This window comes from Ursus arctos, unplaced genomic scaffold, assembly GCF_023065955.2.
Source record: "Ursus arctos isolate Adak ecotype North America unplaced genomic scaffold, UrsArc2.0 scaffold_12, whole genome shotgun sequence".
NCBI classification, from domain to species: Eukaryota; Metazoa; Chordata; class Mammalia; order Carnivora; family Ursidae; genus Ursus; species Ursus arctos.
In genome coordinates this window covers 51,488,344-51,512,875 of record NW_026622786.1, presented here as the reverse complement: position 1 = coordinate 51,512,875, position 24,532 = coordinate 51,488,344, and the positions used below count along the sequence as shown (strand labels likewise).

General features: G+C 40.5%; 1 protein-coding gene across 5 annotated transcripts in view; it reads left to right on the top strand.

Annotated features, from left to right (window-relative positions):
- The window catches only part of SGIP1 (SH3GL interacting endocytic adaptor 1), a 203,345-nt gene that overhangs the window by 89,780 nt on the left and 89,033 nt on the right, over nucleotides 1-24,532 (top strand). For 3 of the 5 annotated variants that reach the window (XM_048220338.2, XM_057310589.1, XM_057310590.1), the window contains 4 exons: nucleotides 312-383; nucleotides 4,003-4,059; nucleotides 7,577-7,631; nucleotides 8,351-8,526. In XM_048220338.2, the coding sequence (XP_048076295.1) occupies nucleotides 312-383; nucleotides 4,003-4,059; nucleotides 7,577-7,631; nucleotides 8,351-8,526 (360 nt within the window). The remainder of the gene's footprint in view (nucleotides 1-311; nucleotides 384-4,002; nucleotides 4,060-7,576; nucleotides 7,632-8,350; nucleotides 8,527-24,532) is intronic. The other 2 variants (XM_057310588.1, XM_057310591.1) reach the window with 2 other exon arrangements.

Genomic DNA, 24,532 nt, shown 5'->3' with positions numbered 1-24,532 from the left:
ACCCGTAAATTAAGTGCTGGCCGAATGAGGACTAGATCCACGGAAAACCTAGTGCCTGGAACGCATCTTCCTTCTTCTCCCTTCTTCTCCTGGTCTAGCCACACTGGCCTGCTGAATAGAGCCTCATTATGGGCCCCAAAGTCCACTCTTTGCTTACGGAACCCTGCCAAGATTGGTAGACCCTACGATTTGGCCTAGAAATTGTTTCTTCTATGGTATGTTTGCTGACTCCATGTGATTCTTTATATGTGTCTTGAAGAACAAACAGATCCTTTAACAACTTTTTTCTACATGAAAACAATCAATTCCAGCAGCCCAGCCCACATGAACCACCCTACAATAACAAAGCAGAGTGTGCGCGTGAAGGAGGAAAAAAAGTTTCGGTAAGGAAACAGATTTTAGTTTAAAATTTCCAAGGGGTTATAGAAACAGTGAGTAAAATCCCAATTTGAAATTTGAAAGAGAGCAGTAGCATTTATTTAATCGATTTAAGAAGACTCTCTTAGGTATTTCCAAATTACTCTTGAATATCCAGGACCAATTTTTAAATCAGCCATATAGACCTTATGTATTGACGTCTGAAAACACTTTTAAAGAGTGATCGGGTATAAAAAGACATGTGTTTCCTTTGTCTTAGACAAAGGACAGGGATTCAAATTTTTAAAATAATATGCTATCTGTAAGAAAGCTTTGGCTATAATAGAAACATCACCATACAAAATGAGTAGTCATTTGTGAGGATAAGCACCATCTCAGTAACACCAGGAATTTGGCAGGACCTTGGCTTGTGGGAACCTATGCACTTGACCAAAGGATGGTGAGTCAGGGATGCTGATCCAGGCCCAGATTATATAGCAGCCATTGCTGTGTTGTCCAATATGGTAGCCACATACGCCTGTTCAAAATTCAGTTCCTCAGTTGCACCTGCCACATTTCAAGTGCTCTATGGCTACTCATGACTGGTGGCTACCATATTGGAAAGCACACATCTAGAATATTTTCATCTTCACAGACAGTTCTATTGAACTGTGCTGTTCTATAGGGTTATATACAAAGTGAGTCAAGTCTTGCCTCAGTGGCAAAAAGATAATATTTAGGTAATCTATCACATATCTTTAATACTTCATGTCCAAGGAACACTATGTGGCCGTGAGCTGACCTTGGAGAAGAGGAGCGTTCACAGTGGAAATTGAGAACTTTGATGAATGTATAATTGAACACAATTGTTACTACAGTTATTGATTTAGCCCATGATATTATCCGAGAGCAGATAATAAGCCTGGCTAAAGTAAAATACCTATTAAGGCATGACTAACATTGATATGAGCCTCAATTATCTTTAAATAACAGCCATATATTCAACTTAGAAAAGTTACTTATGCTAATGTAGAATTTTAGAAAATACAGAAAAGAAAGAAGTAAAAGAATACACAACTTCAACTCCAAGAGAAAAATCACCTGTTGTGTGTTAGTGAATAGCTAATATTGCTTTTACTATGAAGCCTAGTTTTTAAATGATATTTTCCTATTTATATTCTTTCTTGCTTCCTCAGTGTTTTCCAACTGAAAGTCAAAGGAGCCATCACCTTCCCTATTACTACTATGAGCGGTTCCTTGCTTCAGTGGTTTAACCAGGAGAATTGCTTTTTTTCTTGGGGTTTGACCAGAAGAATTTCAGCCAGGCTCTAGCCAAGCTTTAACTTGATGATTTCCACTTGTGAAACCAAATATATCTGTAATAATCTGCTAGCATGAATGAGGCCAAATTGTCAGTTCCTCTGATAGAGCCACGTGTGCGCGTGCTTGAGTGCTGACTGTCTGCCCAAAACTGTATTGTTTATGATTTGCTGTTTGTGTTTGGTATTTGTGTTAAAAATGTTCCTAGTTTAAAAGAAAAATTTTTTATATAGGTTTTACTTTCTCTTCATCTCAATCTTCTGTATCAGTTTCCATGGAAACGGGAATTTTCACTCAGCCCAGATCTAGAAAATTCAGGAACTTTTATTCATAATGTTGAATATATGTTCTCAGGAAAGATACACACACACACACACACACACACACACACGTTTATTTATTTAGCTAAACATATAAACTATCTGGGTTGTAAAGGGCTTTGGTTATGGAGATAAGACTATTATGAGAGCAAACTGGAATTTTGAACTCAGTAATTTACCCAATCTGTTTGGTTTTTAGATAACAATCCTTTGTATTGAAGAATTGTTTAAGAACCAAAAGGTATATTAATAGTAGTGCTATAGTGATCACAAAATTCATGAGATTAGTTCTTTGGAATCAACTTAGTTCATTTGATTTCCCATTATTATAAATTAAATTTGTAACTGAATTTATTAAAAACTTGTTAAGAAAGATTTAAAGAATTTTGCAAAGAAGTCATATGGAAACAGATTGGTTAAGTAGGAATCAAAAAAGAAAGCAAATATGACAAAAAGAAAATAGGAACCATGCCCATTCTCCATGGGAGAGATTTTTTATTATTAGACAGCACATTATGTAATGGACCATACCCTTAACTCCATAGCTCATAGAGGTACAAGGTTGATGTGGCAGGTTTTAAAAATGCTCTTTGTTCAAAGTAGGGAGAATATCACCAAAACCTAATTCAATAAAGGCAATTCTGTGAGAAGGCTAAAATGATGTAGTCTGACAAAGTATATAATCTTTGTCAAGAGCAAAGCAGAGAAGAGGGTCATAGAACCTATGTTCCTGGGTGCTGGTGGCATGGCAGAGTTCTTGTATTTGTACCCGCTAGTGTACAGGAAGAGAGGGGCATGGACACAATATCTATGCCTTAACGACTCTTCACCCTGACGAAACTGCTGGTTCTTAGAATGCCCAGTCCAACATCCAGTAAGTACTAACTAATGACAATGGTTACTAGGTTGCCTCTAATTGGCTTTTCTAGTGCTGCGCATACATGAAAGGCTTACTTCTCCTACCTATTTGTCAAATTAGGTGTTAGCTATTCCCTTTGTAGTTCCAGTGGACTTTATCTGTGATTGTAGAATTAGAAGTCCTGTCCTCACACCTCATGCTTCACCATTTGATATGTGCTGTTCTGAGATCTGCTAGTGCTTGGGGACATACCGTTGCTCCATGTGCTAAGTACAGGAATGTTGTTGAATGGACTCTCCGTTACCACCCTGATTTGTGTTTTTGTCCTTTGCTCACAACAAGTAGGGAATCCTAGCAATTTCTATTTGTATGATGCCACATCCTTGCTCAAGTGCTTGTGGCCTTTATCATGATTGTTCTAGATGCTAAAATAGAACTTGAATAGAATCCAGAGAGAGTAATGCTGATATCTAGTCATCTTTCAATGATGTATCCTCATGGAGGCGTAGAACACATAGATGACAGAAATCCATAATCAATCCTTGAATCCTATTTTAATAACTTGATAAGAAAAGCCACTTGAAAAGAAGATCAACACTATTTTTAATACCTAGGAGCTGAATTAATTTGGAGTTGATTTCCTTTACATTCTACCAAGGGGGTGGTTAGGGAAAAGTTGAGTCAGTGTTAGAAAAGCTAAAGAAAGATTAGTTAATGACTTGAATACTCTTTAGACATGTTGTAACTAATTGTATGTGAGAGCAACATGGAAGTCAAAATGTTAGAGATATATATATCTGATTATATGCCCTGAAGGTATAGAAGATTAAATTATAATGTAGGTACTACTAATTTTCCAGTAACTGAATAAAATTTGAACATCTAGCTGTTACCATCCCTACGCTTAGGAATCCTACAGTCTTTTGTGAAATAAGTACGTAAGCTCTTTTATGCAGTGTCACGGCAGCTCAATTTACCATTCAGTTACACCAATGTGGTTGCTTAATAGGCTGCTCTAATTTGTCTTTCCAGTGCTGGATTTTGATAGCTCTTGCTAAATACAGATAAGAGTTAAGTGTTCTTTGTTCCTTTTTTTTTTTAATTCAAATGTTTCTCTTCTAAATTTATTTTCAAATTTCATTGCAGAAGAAAAGCAATGGGGCACCAAATGGATTTTATGCGGAAATTGATTGGGAAAGATACGTGAGTATCAGAAGATTGTTTTTCTTCATTATTTCACAATTTGAAAATGAGTTGAGGCATTCGCATAATAGAACATAGAAATAAGTGAACATTCTCCATCTCATTAGGCAGTACCTGGAACATTTAAGGTGGTATAGAGGTTAAGAGCACTAGAGTCTGTTACACTGGGTTCGAAACCTAGCCCTTCCATGTATCAGCTGTGTATGGCTTTGGGATAGTTGTTTGCTGACCAACAGCAATGAAGGCAGTAGTTACTTTATAATATTGTTGAAAGGATTCAATGAGCTAATTATTTGCAGATTATTTCAGTACCTGCCTAGCCTGTGATATGTGTTTTTTTTAAATGCTTTGTAAAATATTAACTCCAGATTTTGCCATCCTGGTTCTTTTTCTAAGCAGCTTTGAGAATCAAGTCAAGTCAGTTAACCTCCGGGATTTGGTTCCATAGTGTCTTAGTCCATTCAGGCTGCTATAACAAAAATACCATAACTTACTGGCTTATAAACAACAAAAATTTATTTCTGACAGTTGTGTAGCCTGAGAAGTCCGTGGTCATGGTGCCAGCAGATTTGGTGTCTGGTGTGTCTGGTTGAGGGCCCACTTTCTGGTTCAAGGATGGCACCTCCTAGCTGTGACGTCACCGGGATCTCTTTTGTAAGGGCACTAACCCCAGCTATGATGGCTCCTCCCTAATGCCCTTATCACCTCCCTAAGGCCCCACTTCTTAACACCATCACTTTGAGGTTGAAACTTCAACATATGAATTTGGGGGGAACACAAACATGCAGACCATAGCACAAGTACTAGAGCCTCCTGGTACAAATTTTTCCCAGGTCAAGTGACAGTCACTTGTTGCTTCCAGGGAGTGAGGGTGACCCTCAGCTGAGACCTAAACTCTCTACCTGATTCCCCCGGAAACTGATTTACATCATCAGGACCCACTTCACCAACCACAACAGGACAGCCACAATCGTTCTTGGATTTTTAATCATATAAAATATGTAGGTCATATTCATGTGCCCAAATTCACAATCCCTACAAAATGCTTTTGCACATGTATCCATTAGATGAGTGTCTTGACCCAACCTCCTCTATCATAAAAGTTAATCTTGATGTTCAAGCTTTTGCATATTTCTTAGTAATAATTTTATTTCTACAATAAATAATACCACCACTTATTGAATATTCACTATTAGTCATAATATTAAATGCTATGGAAGCCTTACCACCTTAAAAATCAAATACATTATTTGCATTTCATAGAAAAGAGAGCTGCAGCTCAGAGAGGTTAAATTCTTGTTTCAAGGGAAACTACTAGATATTAAGAAAATGTGATTTATTTTCCCAGAGTTAATCCTTCTTTACTTAGAAAGACTTCTGTTGTATTTTGTAGGTTCTTTAATATACAAAAATAGGATACCCTAAGCAAGCAAGAAGTATGACAATAAAAATACCAAATTATCTCATCAAATCACATATTACCCCATCTAAACCTTACACTCTAGTGCTATCCCAGGTCAACATGTGAATCCTTAAATGAAGCATAACTTCCTTCGTATTTGTTCAGTCCTAAAAACTAATTTGGTCACGTAGGAATTATTGCGGTAATTCTATATGAGACACCACTTTCTCTAAGTCGTAAGAAAGGTTTTCTTCTTAAGAGATGGTGTCATCTTGCTTTCGGCAGAGAGAGGCGAGAGAGGGAGGATGTGACCTTTAAGCAGAGCTCTTAAGTATAGGAGGGGTTCACTGGCTGAACATTCGAGGGAAGAGAATTCCAGGCAGAGAAAATGGCATTTATGAGGACCCTGAAGTGGGAAAGAGCTTGCGTACTCAGACCATAAAAGTTAACAGTGGAAGGAAGACTGCAGCTGAGGGCCATCAGGGACGGGACTATCAGACCTGAGCCAGGTCATACAGGGCGGTGGGCCGCACGGAGGCACTGGGCATTTATTCTAACTGCACTGAGAAGCTAGGGACACGTTTTTAGCAGGGAAGTAACCTCAAAACACTTGCATTTTTTAAAAAGTAACCTTGAGTACTAAAGAACGACAAGAAGGAGACATTAAATGCTTGGGAAATGGTGGCTTTTCCATAGCATTCAGTCCTTCTTTCTCTCCGTGGTCATGGCACTTTTATCACTTTGATGACTCCAAAATCTCTCTCTCTGGCTCTGTCCTTTCTCACTTCCAGGCCTATAACCTCACCTTTAAAAGGACCACCCTTGAATGACTTCACCTTCATCCTTTCTAGGGCATGGGGTGTAGTCTCAAATACCTGGAGTCAGGGCACACAGGTCTGCCATTTGTTGGGTGTGTGTCCTTGAGAAATGGCATCTCTTACTTTCCTCCTTGGTGAATGGAATAGTTCTTTCCATGTGGGATTGTTATGAAGTAAAGTGGGGGTCACAGTACTTACCATAGAATAGGAACTCAAAGATGATGATACTAATTCCGATCATGCAAACTCTCTTTAATCTTTCCTCCCTTTAAAAACTTCAGTTGTCTGCTGTTATAATTAGTTCAGTCGGGTATACCAGCAGTGTCCCACAAGTTAAAAGTAGAAATCTTGGGGTCTTCTTGAGCTTCCTTCTCCTTTTTCTCCCATGACAGATGTTACAAAGAACTAAGCTTATCCTTATGAAAGTCCTTGATTCATCACTTCCCACCACCACCACCACCATGGTCCGTATTCGCAGCACACCTTGCCTGAATTGATACAAGTTTTTTAACGAGAGTTCCTTTCTCCGGTTTCTTCTGCCCCACAGTCCATTCTGAAGCGTACTTCCAAAATACCCTCGGAAGCTGCTTTCTACCCTGACTGGGAAGCTGCAGCAGCTACATCTAGTTTGAATTCTTCCTCCAGCACGTTGGCCATCCGTGGTCTTAACTTCCTATGTTCTCCCACTTTGCAGCTTCCTTTCCAGCCAGTCATCGTCATTGTTGCCTCTTCCTTCCCCCACCTGGACCGTGCTGTCCATTCCTGCTTCAGTGTCTCAGCGCAGCCTCTTCCTTACCACCAACTCCCCTCTGCTCTCTCCGTCTGTCCTGAGAGGCACAGGCAGACCCCTCGGATTCCTTTAAGCTTCATTAACTTCCTCTTCCTCCAAATTCCTATCACTGATGATTTGTGTTTTATATTTCACCTTTCGAAATGTTTTGCCTAACAAAATACCTTTCCATTTTCCGGAGGAAAAATAATTTGCCTTTTGTATTCTCCCGTGTTGCTTAGCACAGTCCTCGGCTTATAAGAAATGCATGATAAATTCTCTTTGAATGTTTTTGTTCATTGACAGTGGATTCCTAGTCTGTTTGTCTGATAGGAAGACTCTCCAAGTATCCTTCAGTAAATATCTACACGTATGCTGCTCAGCATTCACTTCCAAAGGTTAAAATCCTCACCTTCTAAAATAAGAGACATAGCTGTATCTTCAAATAGAAGTCTCTAGAAAGAAAATGAACAGTTCCTTGATTATTGTCAGAATAATAAATGCTTAATCTGTGCTTGTATTTTGTAGAACTCCCCTGAGCTGGATGAAGAAGGCTACAGCATCAGACCCGAGGAACCCGGCTATATCCTTTCTTTATTTTTTTATTTTAATCTTTATTTTCCCTAAGAAAACTGTATGATAAGTTCAGATTTTGAAAAGGTGCTGAAATAACCCAAGCTTCCCAAGTCCTGTCGTCCCTAATATTAGAAATGAATAAACAGCACAGAACAGCCTGATTGCTAACAAGTAGGCATTTTGCCTTGATCTATTCATAGAAAAGAGAGAGGAGAAAGAGAAAAATGTGCTGAGAAACAATTGTGTAAACCGCGGGTACTGGGGTGTCTGCTAAAAACTGATCCGACCCTGTCACTTACCGTGACTAGAAAATCACTCTCACCTGTGCCCTCCCCACAAAACAGCTCTGGGCAGAGCATCTCCGAAGCGCTGAAATTCCTCACGAATCGTCCCGAGAGTGGCTTTCCTTTCTCAGTAGACAGGGAAGCTCACATGAGCTGTCAGTGTTTGTGCTGAGTGGGACATCACAAATGGCCACCCGCAGCAAAAAGGTAGGACATTAAACTATTGCTCCTGGAAATTCACCATCCCTCATCATGTTCCAAGGAAAGGCGAATAAATTCGAATCCTTTCCCGATTTGCTCTTTATTTTGTCTGTGTGTTTTGCTTTGATTTTCTGCCATCTCAAGATACCTTTGCTGCCTGTATGTGCGAGCACTCCCGTCTTAACACTCATCACTGCTTCCCAGTAGGAAGAAGAGTTATGTATCTTTAACTGTGTTCTACCTACCAAAGGAAAGCACTTTTATTCTTCGAGCGAATCGGAAGAAGAAGAAGAATCCCACAAGAAATTTAATATCAAGATTAAGCCACTGCAATCTAAAGACATTCTTAAGAATACCGCAACCGTAGATGAGCTGAAGGCGTCCATAGGCAACATTGCACTTTCTCCATCACCGGTGGTGAGTGGTTTTATGTCAAGCTTTGATGAGTCTGGACAGACAGCTGTCTTCCGCCCATACGTGTTAAGTAGATCAGAAACTCTAAGCTGGAGGCTGCATATGGTCATCCTTTTATGAACTTTGTAAACCTCATTCTGTTTTAGAAAGTTATGCTGATTTTATATTGCAGTACTTGTGCTTTTCAAAATGGTACACATGTATGGGACCACATTTCTTTTTGACTTACCCTCCTGCAAGCATTTGAAAAAGAAGGAAAAAGATAACAAAAAGATTATCCGGAGTTACTTCTGAGGCCATTAAAAACAACATGAAGTTCACATATTTACTAACAGTGATTTTTAAAAACATATCTTAGTGTCCTTTTTTATGATATAACACCTAGAAACTCATGGGAGGAAAGCCAAGGAAATTGTTTTTCTTAAAAAAAAGAAAGACAAAAAAACAGCTTTTTCATTGCTATGCTCCCCAAAAGAAGTATTAATCTAATATCACAGATCATAGTCTAAAAAGATATTAAGACTCATAATCTTCATTATATTTTGTAATCAAATTATTTTAAATATTCTCATCTTTTAGGCACCTAAAATATAGGTAGGCCTTACTTACATCATTCAAATTGGTGTATTTCTACAATTTGTTCTTCATTCCCCCAGTTCCCATCTGCTAGATTTCTGTAGCTGCTGAATTCTGAGTTCCAACATGTACGCTATTTTCTTGGTGGTGTTTGATAAATGCTACAACTGTTTTCTAAAAGTAGCTGTGAAGAGTAGATGAAGGTTCTCAAACTAGCAGCTAATATGTTCTTGGCATCTTCTTCAGAAAGATGCGATCTTCCTACAGCATCCTCCCTGAAAGAGGTAGTTAATAAATGCTGAACCATTTCTGAGATGCTTTTAAAAATATCTCAGCTAAACTTTCTAGAGAAGTTGTAATCATCTATCCTTTGAGAATAACTATTCACCTGCCTGGGATGAATAAAATCTATAATGATGCCTTCTTTAGAATTTAGGGCTTATAATGGCCTTTATCACTACTGTTAATGATGAATACAATAATTGCTATTAGTAATCAACCACCAGAAATGATATTTCAGGTAATTTTTAATCATATACTCACTTGGCATTTCAAGATGTCTCTCTGAACAAAGAGGCATGAAATATATTAGTTTTCTTTCTGTTCTGCAATGGAAAGTACAGATTTTAAACTCATATGTTGGTCTGTAATACCAGTGATTTCTAGTAAGAGGGGCATTTTAAATGCATGCACTTTCGCTTTTCAGTTGACATTTTTCAAATCATTTTTCACTTACTGAATTGTTTTTTTAAATTAATTGTAAAAATTTATCTAAATGCCTGAAACCAGTTTATGTCCACTTTTCTATAGGGTCTCATACAGTTAGTGGGCATTTGGAAGCTATCTGAGGGTAAGCGTCAGGAGATAAGATCACGGGATTAAATGAACAAATGTACGTGAAAGAAAACTTACTAGAACAGTTGCAGACATGCAGTATGTAGTTGCTGAAAGCTAGTTGCATCTAAGAAAGAAGTCCCCTCTAGCGAAAAGAATACGTGTGCCTAAGTCATCTGGCAGATATTCCCCCAAACACATATGTTGCTGGCGGTGCGGTAGGAAGAGTGGTGGTTTACTCTGAGCTTTTCTGAACACCTATTTTCGAGGTAATGTCTTGACATGATGTGGTTAAGACTCTGATGAAAAGATTTTTGGGAAAGCAGCATGAAGAGTAGATGGGGACCCCAGGGAAAATAATGACAGCGTTAGGCTGTTTTTGCACACCAGCAACACCACAAACCAAAGGATTTTCGGATCCTCTTACCATCACCACCACCGCTGCGCTCCGAGCTTGCTCCCTCTAATGTGAGAACCTGGCTCTGCTCTGAGTATGATTCCCAAACATTTGTGATTTTTGATATTTAGTATAGGGGAGTGAACTGTTATTGCTACTTTAGGGAAAGGTATGCGTGTTTCTGGATGTATGTAAGTAAAAAGAGAGAATGTAACTGAGAACATATTCTTCTAGATAACCCGCGTGTACCTGTAGTTCACAAACGGCATATGCAGTATGTTATCTCCAGAACGAGATAAGTAGAAGAAAACCTTCTGAAATCCAGTTAGTGCCATGATAAAAATGGCAAATCCTTTGTGCAACTTTAAATGTTTCCAGCCAGATAATCAGATGTTTATATGTCTACACTGAATTCAGGTGCAAAAAGAGAAATAGAGGCTATGCTAGTTAATAATATATCAATATATTTCGCATAGGCTATTGTTCTTGTGCTACGAAAGCATCAATCGTTACACTAATAGAAATGGAGGAAGTTCCAAATGGTAAGCCATTCATAACAATGGCTTATGTTGGATTTCTAATTTCTATTTCTTTCAAGGAATTTTAAGATTAAGTTGTGTTTCACTTGTTCTGTTCATCCATCTGTGAATATGTATCAATGAATTGTAACCCATTTGATATCTCTTATCATGAATTGGTTCTTATTTTTTTTTGAATAGTTCCCTGTACACACTATATGGTCAAATTACTCAATACATGAATGGATGGATGAATGGATGGATGGATGGATGGATGAAACATATAGCTATGTGTATATATAATATAAATCTATCTGAAAATTACCCCTTCCCAAAACAAAGCATCAGCAGTATAGAAAGTCAGGGTTTTAACTGTTGGCAAAAATCCCATTGTATAGACAAATAAATGTAATTTCAGTCCAGATCTTGCCTTGGCCCTTGACTTTTATACAGAAATAAAGTATAATGTGGGCTGGGACAAGGCAGAGCACTAAAAAAGAAGAGGGGATAATGCAAGGGTTAACTCACAGGAGAGGATGTTAATTTCTATCCCTTGCATGTTGTGATCTCCTGCTAAGATACTGTGCTGATTGGGCAAAGAATGAATAGCACTCAGGTTTGAGTTGTTCAGTTGGTATCTGTACAAATTAGAATATTGGTAAAGCCGCTTTAACAGAGACCAAAATAGAAATGGCTTATATAAAATAAGTGGTTTCCTTTTCTCCCATGTAAAAGTCAAAACTGGTAGGCACTTCAGCTGGGTGGTAGAGTCCTACTTAAGGCATTATTCAAGAACCCAGAAACTTTCTGTATGATTGCTCCGCCTTTCTGAGGCTGCGCCTGCCTTACCACCATCAGTCACCTCCACGTTCCAGCCTTGGGATGGAAGAAAGAGAAAATAAAAGGCAAGTGGTTTCCTTTAAAGGTTTTACTGGGAGTTTGCAAACATCACTACCAAAGCCATAATTTAATCACATGGCTACATTAGCTGAAAGGGAGTCCGGGAAACATAGTCTTTGCCTGGATAGACATGTAACCAGCTAAAATCCAGGGTTCGGTTATAAAAAGACAAAGGAGTGAATGAATAGTGGTGGGCATTGACAGTTTCTGCCACTGTGTCTGAAGTAATTTCAGATTACTTCTGGAAGTTCTTTAGGAAATGGACTTTTCCCCCATTTACCTGCAATTTATTCGTAGAGCCTATTGAACCCAGGATGTTTCCTTTTAAAAATTTCTAATCACTTAATTCTAAATATGAGTGATGCAGTGCTGCATGCTAGCCAGCAGCGGATGAACAGAAACAAATTTCATTAAAATAGGAACTTGTTTCGTTGATAATGACCCTTCCAGTCGTTCTGGCACTTCCTCTATCTTGCAAAGTGCACTGCTTTTTGAGTCAGGCTGTTTCATTGTTGGAAGAAATTATTAAACCCAAATGCTATCTCTGTGTAATTTTTGTCCTTGCTTGTAGCTGTGCTGTTTAGAAGATTAACAAAGGACAAAACACCTCCTTTTCCATCTCCAAGTTTACTGTACAGGGTATTTATTAAGGAGTGACCTTGGGCTCAACTCCTGCAGGGTAGGGTGGGCAGAAGGAGAAGTTAAGTGGTGTTGCATGTCCAGCAACAGCCAGAGCTGACCATACATGGAACTCTAGAGCTAGAAGGACCCTTCAGAGCTGTCCTGAGCTTGACTGAGATGAAGAACCTTTATACAGCCACTCTGATATGGGCAAGCTAAGAAGGGGTGTGACCTTGGGCGAGGCAGCGTGCTGCAGCTGGGGCGGACCCTACAGCGTCGTGCCGACAGCGCTCCTAGCGGCCGGTACAAGAAGCTCTTTTGAAGAGAAACCTGTATGATACCTTTGGTGTCCACCCTAAATTTTCTCTACCTGACATAGGGCCTTTTATGTAACTTTGCCATTCAATGAATACTTGTGTGTGTGAGTGAGTAAACAAATGTGTGAGCTGGACCAGGCCGAGGACAGAACACTGTGGCCTGTCCCCACCCTCTGATTTTTTATCCATTGAGAACACACTGCGGTCTCCCTGGTCCCCTTACAATAGTTTACCTCGCTGTGCTCTCATCCTGGTCACGTATTTCCATTTCGTTCAAACCAGTGATGGAAACGCATTAAACATAATGCTGAATTCGAGAGACATGGGATGTCTACAGCTTTGACCAGAAAACCTATCCGAGATGATGACGGGTTTAATTTGTCATAACTATTTCTTTGTGCTGGCGCCCAGAGTTATCACTTTATTTCCAAGTGCTTTGTGTCTGTTTACAGAATTTTAGGTTAATAGGAGGCAGCTGTGGGGTCTACAGTGTTCTACCTGTGTGACCTTAGAAAAGCCCCATCATTGTTCTGAGCCTCTATTTCCTTTTCTGTAAAGTGAGGTTAGTAATAGTCCTCACAGACATTTTGTGCGGATTACTGCTGGTCTCTAGTAAGTCAGATCTTTGGCTTTTTGTACCCCGTGCTTAGCATAGTGCATGGCACACATTAGGCACTCAGAGTTATTTAATAAATGACTAAATGAACAAAGCAAAGCATTCAGAAGAGCCTGGTCACAGTACCTGATGCACAATTAGTACTTGGCAATTCTTGGTTCTTCAACACTAGTTGTGTTAGTCGGGGTTCTCTAGAGAAACAGAACCAACAGGCTGTGTGTGTGTGTGTGTGTGTGTGTGTGTGTAAAGACATTTGTTATGAGAAAGTGGTTCGCGTGATTATGGACGCTAAGAATTCTCACTAGATGTCATCCGCCAAGTGGAGACCCTGGAAAGCTGATGGTGTAATTCACTCCAGTTCCAAGGGCCTGAGAACAGGGGAGCTGACAGTGTAATTCCCGATTTCAGGGCAGAAGGAGATGACATGTTCCAGCTCAAACAGTGAGGCAGAAAAAAGGGGGTGAATTCCTCCTTCCTCTGCCTTTTGTTCTAATCAGGCCTCAATAGATTTGCATAATGCCCACCCACATAGGAGAAGGGGTTTACTTTCCTGAATCCACCAATTCAAATGCTAATTTCATCCAGAAACAGCCTTACAGACATACCCAGAAATAATATTTATACTGGGGACCCCATGGCCAGGCAAGTTGACACACAGAATTAATCAGCACACTAGTCTCCATGTACATACATGAATTTTTTAAAATCTTTTTCTCCCTTAATTGAGAGTCATGGCTTTGCTTTCCCATTTTCAGTGTTTTCATGTTTTGGATTATAATATATCTACATCTCAAGGCTTGAATTCAGTTAAAGGGGTTCAGGAATTTCTTGCATATCTTAGACTTTAATTCCAAATCAAACCTGATCCACCTTTTAAAGGAAGTACTTTTAAGACAGGTTTTATTTTCATACTGGACATTTGTGATTGATATTTCATTAAACACGAATAGAAACTTTGTACCTATATGTCCTGAAGGAACTGGTGTATCATGGGAAAGACGCTGGAATCTGCAAGACCCGACCCCTCGCTGACAACACTGCTGAGGCAGGTTCTCAGTTGCTTCATGTCTACGATGGGAATAACATACACCTACCTTACAAGGTGGTTTTGGGGATGTCCGTCCCTTTCTGTGAGTACAACATACAGATCAGTCCTCCCAATGGAGGAGATAGAAGCAGGGACATGAGATGAGTGGGTCTGCTGTTTGTGTCCCTCTGTACCCCACTCCCTCCGTTCAGGGTAGGCGCACACCTTCATGACATCTTTCAAAAATGACTTTGTTCCTAAAAAGTAAAATTATCTTCTGAAAGTGGCTAAAGAAAATAATGGGTAGAAGATTGAGCTCTAAGAAAATATGCCTTTACAAAAGCAACAAAATGAGAATTCAACATACAACTGAATGGCTTTGTTCCTAAAAAGTAAAATTATCTTCTGAAAGTGGCTGAAGAAAATAATGGGTAGGAGATTGAACTCTAAGAAAATATGCCTTTACAAAAGCAACAAAATGAGAATTCAACATACAACTGAATACAATTCCATTTTAGATCATCTGAGGGAGATGGAAATGGTCACTTACTTCAGTAATGTTACAATGACTCAGACGACTGGTCTCTACCTCTTAAATGGGTTGCCTTGGGCAAGTTATAAAACCTATGCCTTCATTTCTTCATCCATAAATGAAGAAAATTCCCGTACCAACTTCTTAAGGCTACTGTGAAGGTTGAATGAGTTAATACATGTGAAAAGTATCATTACACATACTACATTTAGAGATTATTCCCTCGTTGTCAGAATGATCTGCAAAGCCTGGGGCACAGCTGAAACAATATCATTAATAGTGATAAATCAGGAAACCGAAATAGCCCAAAGTCATTTAGAGCCAAGACTAGTAATAACCTGGTGCATAACACTTGGCAAGTAAATAAAATAACTGTTTTTTGTGTGATGCCTATGAACTGGTTTTGGAGGAAATTCCTGAAGCATTCCTAAATTGTTTTGAGTACCATCAAAATCCCCTGAACAAGTATGGTGCTTCTTCAGAAGACTGTGTCGAAGGCTCAGTTCACAATGGGATCCTGTACTGTGTATTCCCCACTAAATTATTTCACAGATAATTGACATCATTCCCAACTTCCCCTTCGAATCAATTCACCAGATATTTGGTAAACACCTTCCTTGTATCAGGCACGGAGGTCTAATAATCACAAATAACGGGCAAACTTTATCCAACCTTCTAGCTCACAGTCCGCCTACCAGTCTATCAGAAAGCAATGTCTAACCAACGTCGACAGCAGCGCACAGAAGCTGAACTTCCCCTTGTTGGGCCAAACCCCTGCCTCTGTTCACTTCAGTTTCCTGACTGAAGTTAGGGTCTTCTGCAGCCAGCTTCCCTCTGGCCTCCACTGCAGAGCCTCCTGGCTTCCTCACCGCTCCCCGGGTCTCAGCTGTGGCCATGTCCGCTGCTCCCAGAACCCCAAGCGGCGCTCGCTCTCACAGAGCTTCACCCCGCCTTTCGCTCACCACATCCTTCTGAAGCTTGTGGCTCCCGCAGCTTTCACGGACCTGAGAAGACAAACGCTGTAGTTTCATTCTTGCTGCACCAGCATCTTTTCCTTTTCTCGTGTGCTGCCCTTGATGCCTTTACTTTTGTGTTTTGGTAAGCCACGAATCACTGCGGGCTGACCTTGAGAGGTCGTCTTGAACCGGAAATGTTTAGTCCTGTACTGACTGCGAATTTTTGCTCTGGAGGAAGGCAGAACGACGTGTGCGTCCTGGCTCTGTGCTCATTACTCACGTGACCCTGGGCAAGTTATTTAGACCTTTAAGCTTCAGTGTAAAATGAGGTTAACACTACTGCTCACCTCCTAGGGTCCGTGTAAGGATTAAGGAAGTGTAAAGTGCTTAGTTTTTCTTAAGTACCTTTATATATAGAGGTCCGTGTAAGGATTAAGGAAGTGTAAAGTGCTTAGTTTTTCTTAAGTACCTTTATATATAGAAGGCCCAATGGAGATGTTTCGTAAATGCCAGCTATTACAAAGCAGAACACAGAGTATTCATGGTGAATACTTGTCAACATCCTTTAAGGTCATGAACCCTTTGAGAGCTCACGATGGTGATGGTGATAGTGTCGGTGGTGGCAGCTGTGAAAATCTGAGTGTGACTGTGTGTTGGATGCTTTACACGTATTAACTCGTTGATCCTCATAGCAACCATAGGAGATGGGTGCTATTATTACCCCCGTTTTACAGGTGAGAAATTTGAGGCAAGGAAGGATTAAACTTACCCAAGATGTCACAATTAAGAAGCAAAGTTCCTGGGATTTGAACCCAGAAGTTCTAATTTCTAATTCAGAACACCTACCCACAACATTATCCTACTTTTGATAAAAGCCATTGGCTCTCTTTCCAGGGGAAAAATTAAATGTTCATTAGCTCCTCTAAAACATTTTGCATACAACTTCTGAGTTCTCACAAACCCTTTTAAGGCTATCCCTTTGATGGTCCCTAAAGGGCTCTTGATCCCAGCTCAGAAGCCCACCTCCCAGGCTTTCTTCCCCCTCAATCCACAGACATAACCTTCTGTGGTCCCTCCTGTGCCATTCTGTGTGACAGGAGAGCGAGGCTGAGCTGACAGGGCAGTCAGCCTTAATTGCTGCCATGTCCTGTGTGATTTCTACTTTATTAAAAGTCTCTCATTTTATATTAAGACCTCATACACCTTTGTTTTAAATGTTAAGGAATGAGACCTCATTTTATATGAGTCATATTTCAGTTCCCCTAATCTAGCAAACAAGTATTTTTTATGTTGAAGCTTCATTATAATTATGGTTTCCATTTTATATGCACTGTCATGGTCAGAAAGATGGAGTGAGCAGCCAGACTACTAGGCAGGAAGAGAGGTGGCGGTCACCCCATTTTACAGAAGGAATCAACTCAGAAAGATCGAGAGGCTGCTGACATTTTGAGGACCAGGACTTGAACTCCAGCATCTACCTCCTTTCTGCCAAGTTAAAAACACAATAGGTTTTTTCATCTACAGAGTAAGGGTCTAGTGATTCTGTTGTCTTTAAGTCCCTCGCAGTGTGAGTACTCTGCTGTGTATTCCGACTTTAGAGCCTCTGTGGGCAGAAGCTCTGTTTTAGGGGCACGTTGGGGATATAATAAGGAGCCCAAGAAAGAGAACATTTTCTTGAAGCATATTGGTGAAGTAGGGGGAACACAGGCTTTTGCGTCTGTATCTTACGATCTGTGTCCATGGGCAAGTTCCTTAATATGGAGCCTCATATCCCAAGTCTGTAAAATGGGAACAGGAATCTCCATCCTGCCAGGACTGATGTAAAGAGGACATGAGATTATGTTGCAAAATGAATGCCTACTCATTAGGTGTGTATCTCCTTGGCCTCCCTTTCCATGTCCGCTTCTCTTTAAGTAAAGAGACTTGTGGGAGTGAGAAAGAAAATAAAAATAGCGAGGGAGGACTTGAGTAAAGTTAAGGAGAAGAGGGCTGATAGAAAAGATGTGGGAGGGGCACCTGGGTGGCTCAGTTGGTTAGGTGTCCAACTCTTGATCTCGGCTCATGTCTTGATCTCATGGTTGTAAGTTTGAGGCCGCACTGGGCTCCACGGTGGGCATGGAGCCTACTTGAAAGAAAGAAAAAGAAAGAAAGAAAGAAAGAAAGAAAGAAAGAAAGAAAGAAAGAAAGAAAGGAAGGAAGGAAGGAAGGAAGGAAGGAAGGAAGGAAGGAAGGAAGGAAGAAAGAAAGAAAGAAAAGAAGAAGCGATGTGGGAATAAGTGGCATGTATGCTGGGGCCTCCTCCCCCTCCCCTATGGCATGACCTTCTGAAGGAGCTATTAGTTTAAGTTCGTTCTGGTGATTTGCAATCCATAACAGAGTTATTTAATCAAAAAATATGGGGAGAGGGAGATAGCTTTGAACTGGAGACAGTCTGATGCTGTTTGCCTATTCCAGGTGGCCCACCCACCCTGCCACCCCCAAATTAGCCTGCCAATGAGTAAAATCCATGAATTTGCTGCTGCTTGGTAACACCACCCCCTTTCCTGTCCTCACTTTGGCAGAAGGTTCAGCACCCCATTGAGTTCAGTAAAAACAAAGAGTCATCTGTGGGGGAGGAGAGCTGCGGGCTCCTACACACTGGCATTCGCTCCTGGTAGGATTGCTGCGTGGTGCAAAGGCAGGCTAATGATTGTATGCCTTCCGATGCGAAGTGCTCGGTGCAGACCTCAAGCACAGCAAGTTGGAGGCAAGAGGCTCAGCTTGGGTTCTACTCTTCAAGGAGAGCTTCATAGGGTGAACATGGTTTGGGTTGGGTTTAGACCAGGGATATCAAAGACAGGGGCACATGAGCTTCCACTTCCACCTCCCAAATACTCAGCCAACACAATGACCAGATCCCATATCCCTGATGTAGTCTGAGACGCCCCCGCCAGACAGAGCTGTAGGAAGCCTGACCGAAATCATCCAGTTGGTACATAAGATGTAACTCTTTTTTGTTCCAGGCCTTTCAGAGAAGGATAGATGGAGGAATGGGTAGGACCTTCCTTTTTAAAAATATATTGTTACCTTTTCTACATTCTGATAAGCTATGGACTGTCTGCAGAAGAATTAGCTTCATATCTGAGAAGTGTTTGTTCTTTCCTTCTTTACCAATTATTTTTTTCCTAGGGAATTCTCTGTTGCTTCCATTTCCTGACTTTTAAAATAAAAATACCAGGGCGCCTGGGTGGCTCAGTCGTTAAGCATCTGCCTTCAGCTTGGCGTGATCCCGGGCGTTCTGGGATCGAGCCCCACATCAGGCTCCTCCACTGGGAGCCTGCTTCTTCCTCTCCCACTCCCCCTGCTTCTGTTCCCTCTCTCACTGGCTGTCTCTATCTCTGTCAAATAAATAATAAAAATAAAATCTTTAAATAAATAAATAATTAAATAAAATAAAAATACCATTTTTCCATACTTTCCATGCCCATCCTGTGCTGGTCAGAAGAAATGCTCAATTTCTGTTACCAGCTTAAAATCTAATTGAAACAATATAACCAAAATTTTGACACATAAAAACGTGAAGCTGTCCTCGACCAGAGGCAGGAAATCTTGAATTACATGCTTTTTTAAAAAAAATTACATGCTTTTAATTACAATGCTAATCATAATTAAAAAAAACTAATTTTTATATCATCAAGTTCTTCTGCCTTGGTTGTGTTAGTCCTACTTGTGTAGAGTTTAGAATTTAAAACTATTTTTATTAGCTAATGGCCATAATCAGGGTTGAATGGGCTCTATAATGAAGCAATCAATTTGGAAAATAAGTTTGTAACAGAAGCATAATTTGTGAATGATTCAGTCAGTGTTGGATTTATGACAAGTGATCCTGCACCCAGACGCTGTAGGTTGTTACCCCATGAAGGGGGCCTTCCCTCAAGAACCTACAACGTTGAATGACTCAGAGCAGGAACTTAGAAAATACTTGTCGATTGGTCGGATGGATGGATGCTCTTCACTGTGGGAAATTATATGGAACTTGGTGTTTCATGCGGCAAAGTGCGACTTACATCCCTCACGTTACTTTAGAAAGAGAGGAGATTTCTGGCTCTCCATTTCTTTGATCTTTCCCCTTCCGATTCACCTGTTTTTCTGCATTATTAGATGGATGAATAATATGAACAATAACTTTCGTACAGTTGGCAAGTTCTTTTTTTAAAGTTTATTAATGTGCCCTTCTTTTCTGGGAGTGCTAGCACTCTTCCCCTGATCCCACATCTCCAGTGAGATGCCTGTTCTCCTTTGTAAGGCCTCAGGTTTCAGTCACTTAGTGGTACACACTGTATTCTCTTTTTTTATAATATATTTATTTTTGTACTAAGAAGTTTCTATAAGTGTATGAATAATAGTTTAAAAATAAGTATAACAGTATAAGAAAAAAGTATCTATCCCTTTGTCCTATGATGGAGAATATTTTTTTTTTTAGGGCCAGAAATAATCTACAGCAATGGATGTACTTTTTAATTATTTTAGAAAAAATAAACCCAAACTCTTTGAGTGTGAGTCATTCACATTCATTATGTCAGAAAATGTCTCTTTGGAGACTAGGGGAAATTTCAGAATGAACAGAATGAAGCGAGATTTCTTTCTGTCTAAAACACAGCCACTAACTGTCATGGACCTAAGGAGCCATCTTTTGAATCGGCTACCAGCACAGCGGGGGTACAGGGCCGATGAGCCTGTCCAAATCCCTTGTCCTAAAGTGGCCAACAGACAGGGAAGGCAAGATGGACTGGCCTCACTCTGTTTTGCCCAGTACAAACTCCCTTTCCACTTCCTAACCTATTTTTGAAGCCCATCTCTGTCTTCTGTTTTAACTTGATATTTGGGGAATCAAAGTCAGCTTCCCAAGAGTAATGAAAAATGGCGGCATATGTCACAAGCAGGCATTCTCTGAGATTGTTTCTTCTGTGTCATCTATGCCTTCTTTCAGCAACCAACCCTGACTAAACCCCACCCTGGAGAACTCCTGAGAAGTGAGGGTTGTAAGCTGCATTGGAACAGAGCAAAGCCAGAGTCTTCACATTAGCCTTCAAGACCTTCACGGTGGGGACACCCCCAGCCTGCAGGCTAACACCTGCCACTCTCCCTTCTCATTCCACTCTCCCCTGGCTCCCTGGCTGTGCCTCCTCTCCACCAAAGAGCTACAGTGTGACATCCCTCCCCACCTCAGCTGCTTGGGCAAATCACGTTCTCAGTGGCTTGCACTGACTACCTTACTGAAAATCACGGAGCTCTCTACCCTGGCATTCTCAAGCCTCTTTATCTGCTCTGCTTTTAAAAATTGCGTTTATCATCTTCTAAAATACCAATTACTTTGCTTTGTTTCTTATGTTTATTATTTTTTTTATCTATCTCCTTCCTCTGGTCCCCAAAATAAGCTCATTGGAGCTTTCTTTGTCTATTGTTCCTGTTGTTTTGTTCACCAATATGTCTAGAGTAGTGTCTAGGTTTTATTAGGCACCCAGTAAATAGCTGTTAATGGTTTAATAAATGAATAAATTATCCTTTTGCTTCTTTTGTCTGACAACTGATAAGAAGTGGTTATATTTATAATAAAATCTCATTCATTAAATATCAAGATCCAAAATATGGCCATCTTATTTTTAAGGTTAAACAGTTGCAGCAGATACTTAAGAAGCTTATGGATTAGACTTGGTTTTTTGAGTCTTGGTTCCACTCTTATGAAGCTTGTTGCCAAAAATTTCCACGGTAGCTGATTCTTTGTTAAGAGTGCAGGGATGTATTTGGAACACAAAACCTCTGTGTAAGGATCACTAAACTCTGGTGTGTGCTTTTCTTCATTCACCTCTGTTGGCTTTGGCTCTGGGTCTTAAGCTAAATTCTACCATAAGTGTTGCTGCTTTCAAGCCCCTTATGCAAAAGTGTAGGTGGCAACAAGACCTAACTTGCATGACTCCTGGCACTAGAAAATGATTTGGGATAAATATGAGCTGCCTCTCAACAAGGCTTGCAAATTAAAGAACTATAATTTCTCAGGCTATAGCGCAGGAAAAGCCCTGCACTAGACATGATTCATTGATTATATTTTAAGTGTATGTTTTGTCTAGTCCACAAATTCACTCATTCTGTTTCTACGGACAAGTGGACCTGGGGGTATACATCTCTTTTCCAATTTTCTTAGTATCTTTTCCACAATTAAAAATCAACTCCGATGCTATGAGCTCATTTTAAATCAAGAAATATCTTTGTTTTCGCCAAAGGAGAATTGTCTTATAGGGTTTTTCTTTTCGTTATTTATTTGTTTAACATTCCGAAGAAATCCTTAAGCCAAGAAGCCATAGCCTAGGTGTCAGCAGCTGCTAACAATTAAAGCAAACAATATATTGAATAAAAATGGTTTAATCACCATGAAGCCTGGGGCTCCTGGGTGGCTCAGTCTGTTGGGCCTTTGGCTCCGGTCATGATCCCAGGTCCTGGGATCTGGCCCCACATTGGGCTCCCTGCTCATCGAGGAGCCTGCTTCTCCCTCTCCCTCTGTCTCTTCCCTCTGCTCCTGCTCTCTCTCTCTCTCTCTCTCTCAAATAAATAAATAAAATCTTAAAAAAAAAAAAAGTTGTAACCACCATGAAGCCTGGAATGGGAAGGTGTGGGGAGGAGAAAAGGCCCTTATCATTTGTATGTTCATGTTTATTCTTCTGATTCTAATTCAATATAATGCATTTAATTCTAGGAGAAGGCTGAGAAATTTACCTTCTAATCAGAGTTTAATTCCAAGGTTGAAACCATGCTTAGAAACACAAGCTCACATTCTAAAAAGTTCATCCCTTGAGAGCTGCTATGATAGCTAGACATGATCTATTTAACTCTTTCCTTTGGAAAGATCCAAGGTTATTTTCCAGGTTCTGTGATCTGTGAGCTTTCAGCTGTGTTGTTTCTAGATCCCAATGCTGATAAGGCCCTGAAATTGGGTTAATCAGTTTAGGGGACTTGGTCTGTTCCATGGGCCCACCCCAACCAGGCTCTGGGGAGGTAGATAAGCTGGGAACCAGTCCCAGCTCTGGTCCTTTGTAACTGTGTGACCTTGGAATTCATCAGTGCCTCCTTTTCCTCGCTGGTAAATGAGAAATAACAAGGACACCAACTGCATAGGGTCAATCAGTAATAGTTCTCAGTAAACGTTAGCTGTCAGTATCATCCACATCCTTTAATCCTCACAACATTCCTACAACAGTTCTCCAATTCCACAACAAATCTACATCCCTGCCTTAGAAATCATCAGATCTAGGCACAGGACAACTTGCTCAAAGGCATCCAGAAAATAAGGGGTTAAGCTAATTCAAATATAGAAAAGTTCCTGCTCCTTCTTCAGGACAATTCCTTTGAAGCTATTTGATTTGAACCTAAGAATTTCTTTTTGTCTGTAGGTTGAAAACATGGATCTTAATAATTTCCATTTCTTTGTGTTACTTACCAAGGATCTGGGGCTGAAAGTCAGCCCCTATCTTGACCCTCAGTTATTCTGAAGCATTTGTTTTTTGCTATAAGAGAATATTCTACCCTGGAGATCTGATCACATAGCTCTATACTACTGTTTGTACAAAGCTGTGCTAGTCCCTGGGAGCCCTTGTAACATATATTCGCCCCTGGGGTCACTAAAGGCAGAGAGAGCAGCAGTTAAGTGGGAGTTAAGTGAAACATTTATACGAGCTGGTGAAGGAACATTACAACTGGGGCCACATCCCTTGGGGCATATACAATTCAGCTTTATTTCAGAGTGCAATTCATCTTTCTGTATTTTAAAAGACATTATGCTTCAAACATTTTATGGTGTTTTAATGGCCCCTCCGAAAGGGAATTCCTAAACCTGCTTTGAATGCCTGGTGTGTGCCTAGCACTGTTTTGGATCTGAGAGGGTCCATGCATGACCATTACTGTGAGCTAATAATCGAGTGGAGACACCTTAATAACACAGGACAAAATAGGAACTGCAAAGAATGTGCTGGCAAAGTGGACCTTTGTTTTCCCCGAAGCTAATAAACATCCTTCAATATGAGAAAGACCTTCAATATGAGGTGGTTATTTTGAACCAAAGGAATGTGCTGTGATCAAACAAGAAAAGGGAACCACTTATTCTGATGGGGAAGCTTGGGGAAGGCCTCATGGAAGAAACGTTCCTGGCCTTGAAGAATAAGTAAAATTGTAATCGAGGGCTACCGAGGCAGGGAAGCCGCTGAGGTGACTGAACATTCCGACGGCCAGGAGCCTCTGCTGTTAAGCGTGGCTTCCTACAGGCAGCGGTGGAAGGTGAAGGGTGAGGGGAAGTTGGAGCCCATCGTGAAGACATAACTGACGTAGAATGGAGCGTGTGTTCTATTATCTGAATAATTGGGAGGTTCTTGAAGGGCAGAGTAACATATTCACTTCGCTGGTTTGAAAAATAATTCTGGAGGTAATGCAGAGGATGAATTTAGGGGGTGAACCTAGAAATAGGACCATCAGCTAGGAAGTGCGTGCAGAAGGCTCGTGGAGCGCTGCTGTCAGGCAGGAATGAGGCCCTCACGGTGACGGTTGCCCAGGAAATAAAAAAGCTTTCCGAGGGAGCCAGAGACCACTCACCATGGACAATAATTTGCTATTGTTCATGGGGAGTGGGGAGAAACGAAAGATGGGATGAAAGAATTGGTGAGTGCAGCCAGGGTGTCTTGTGAGGAGATG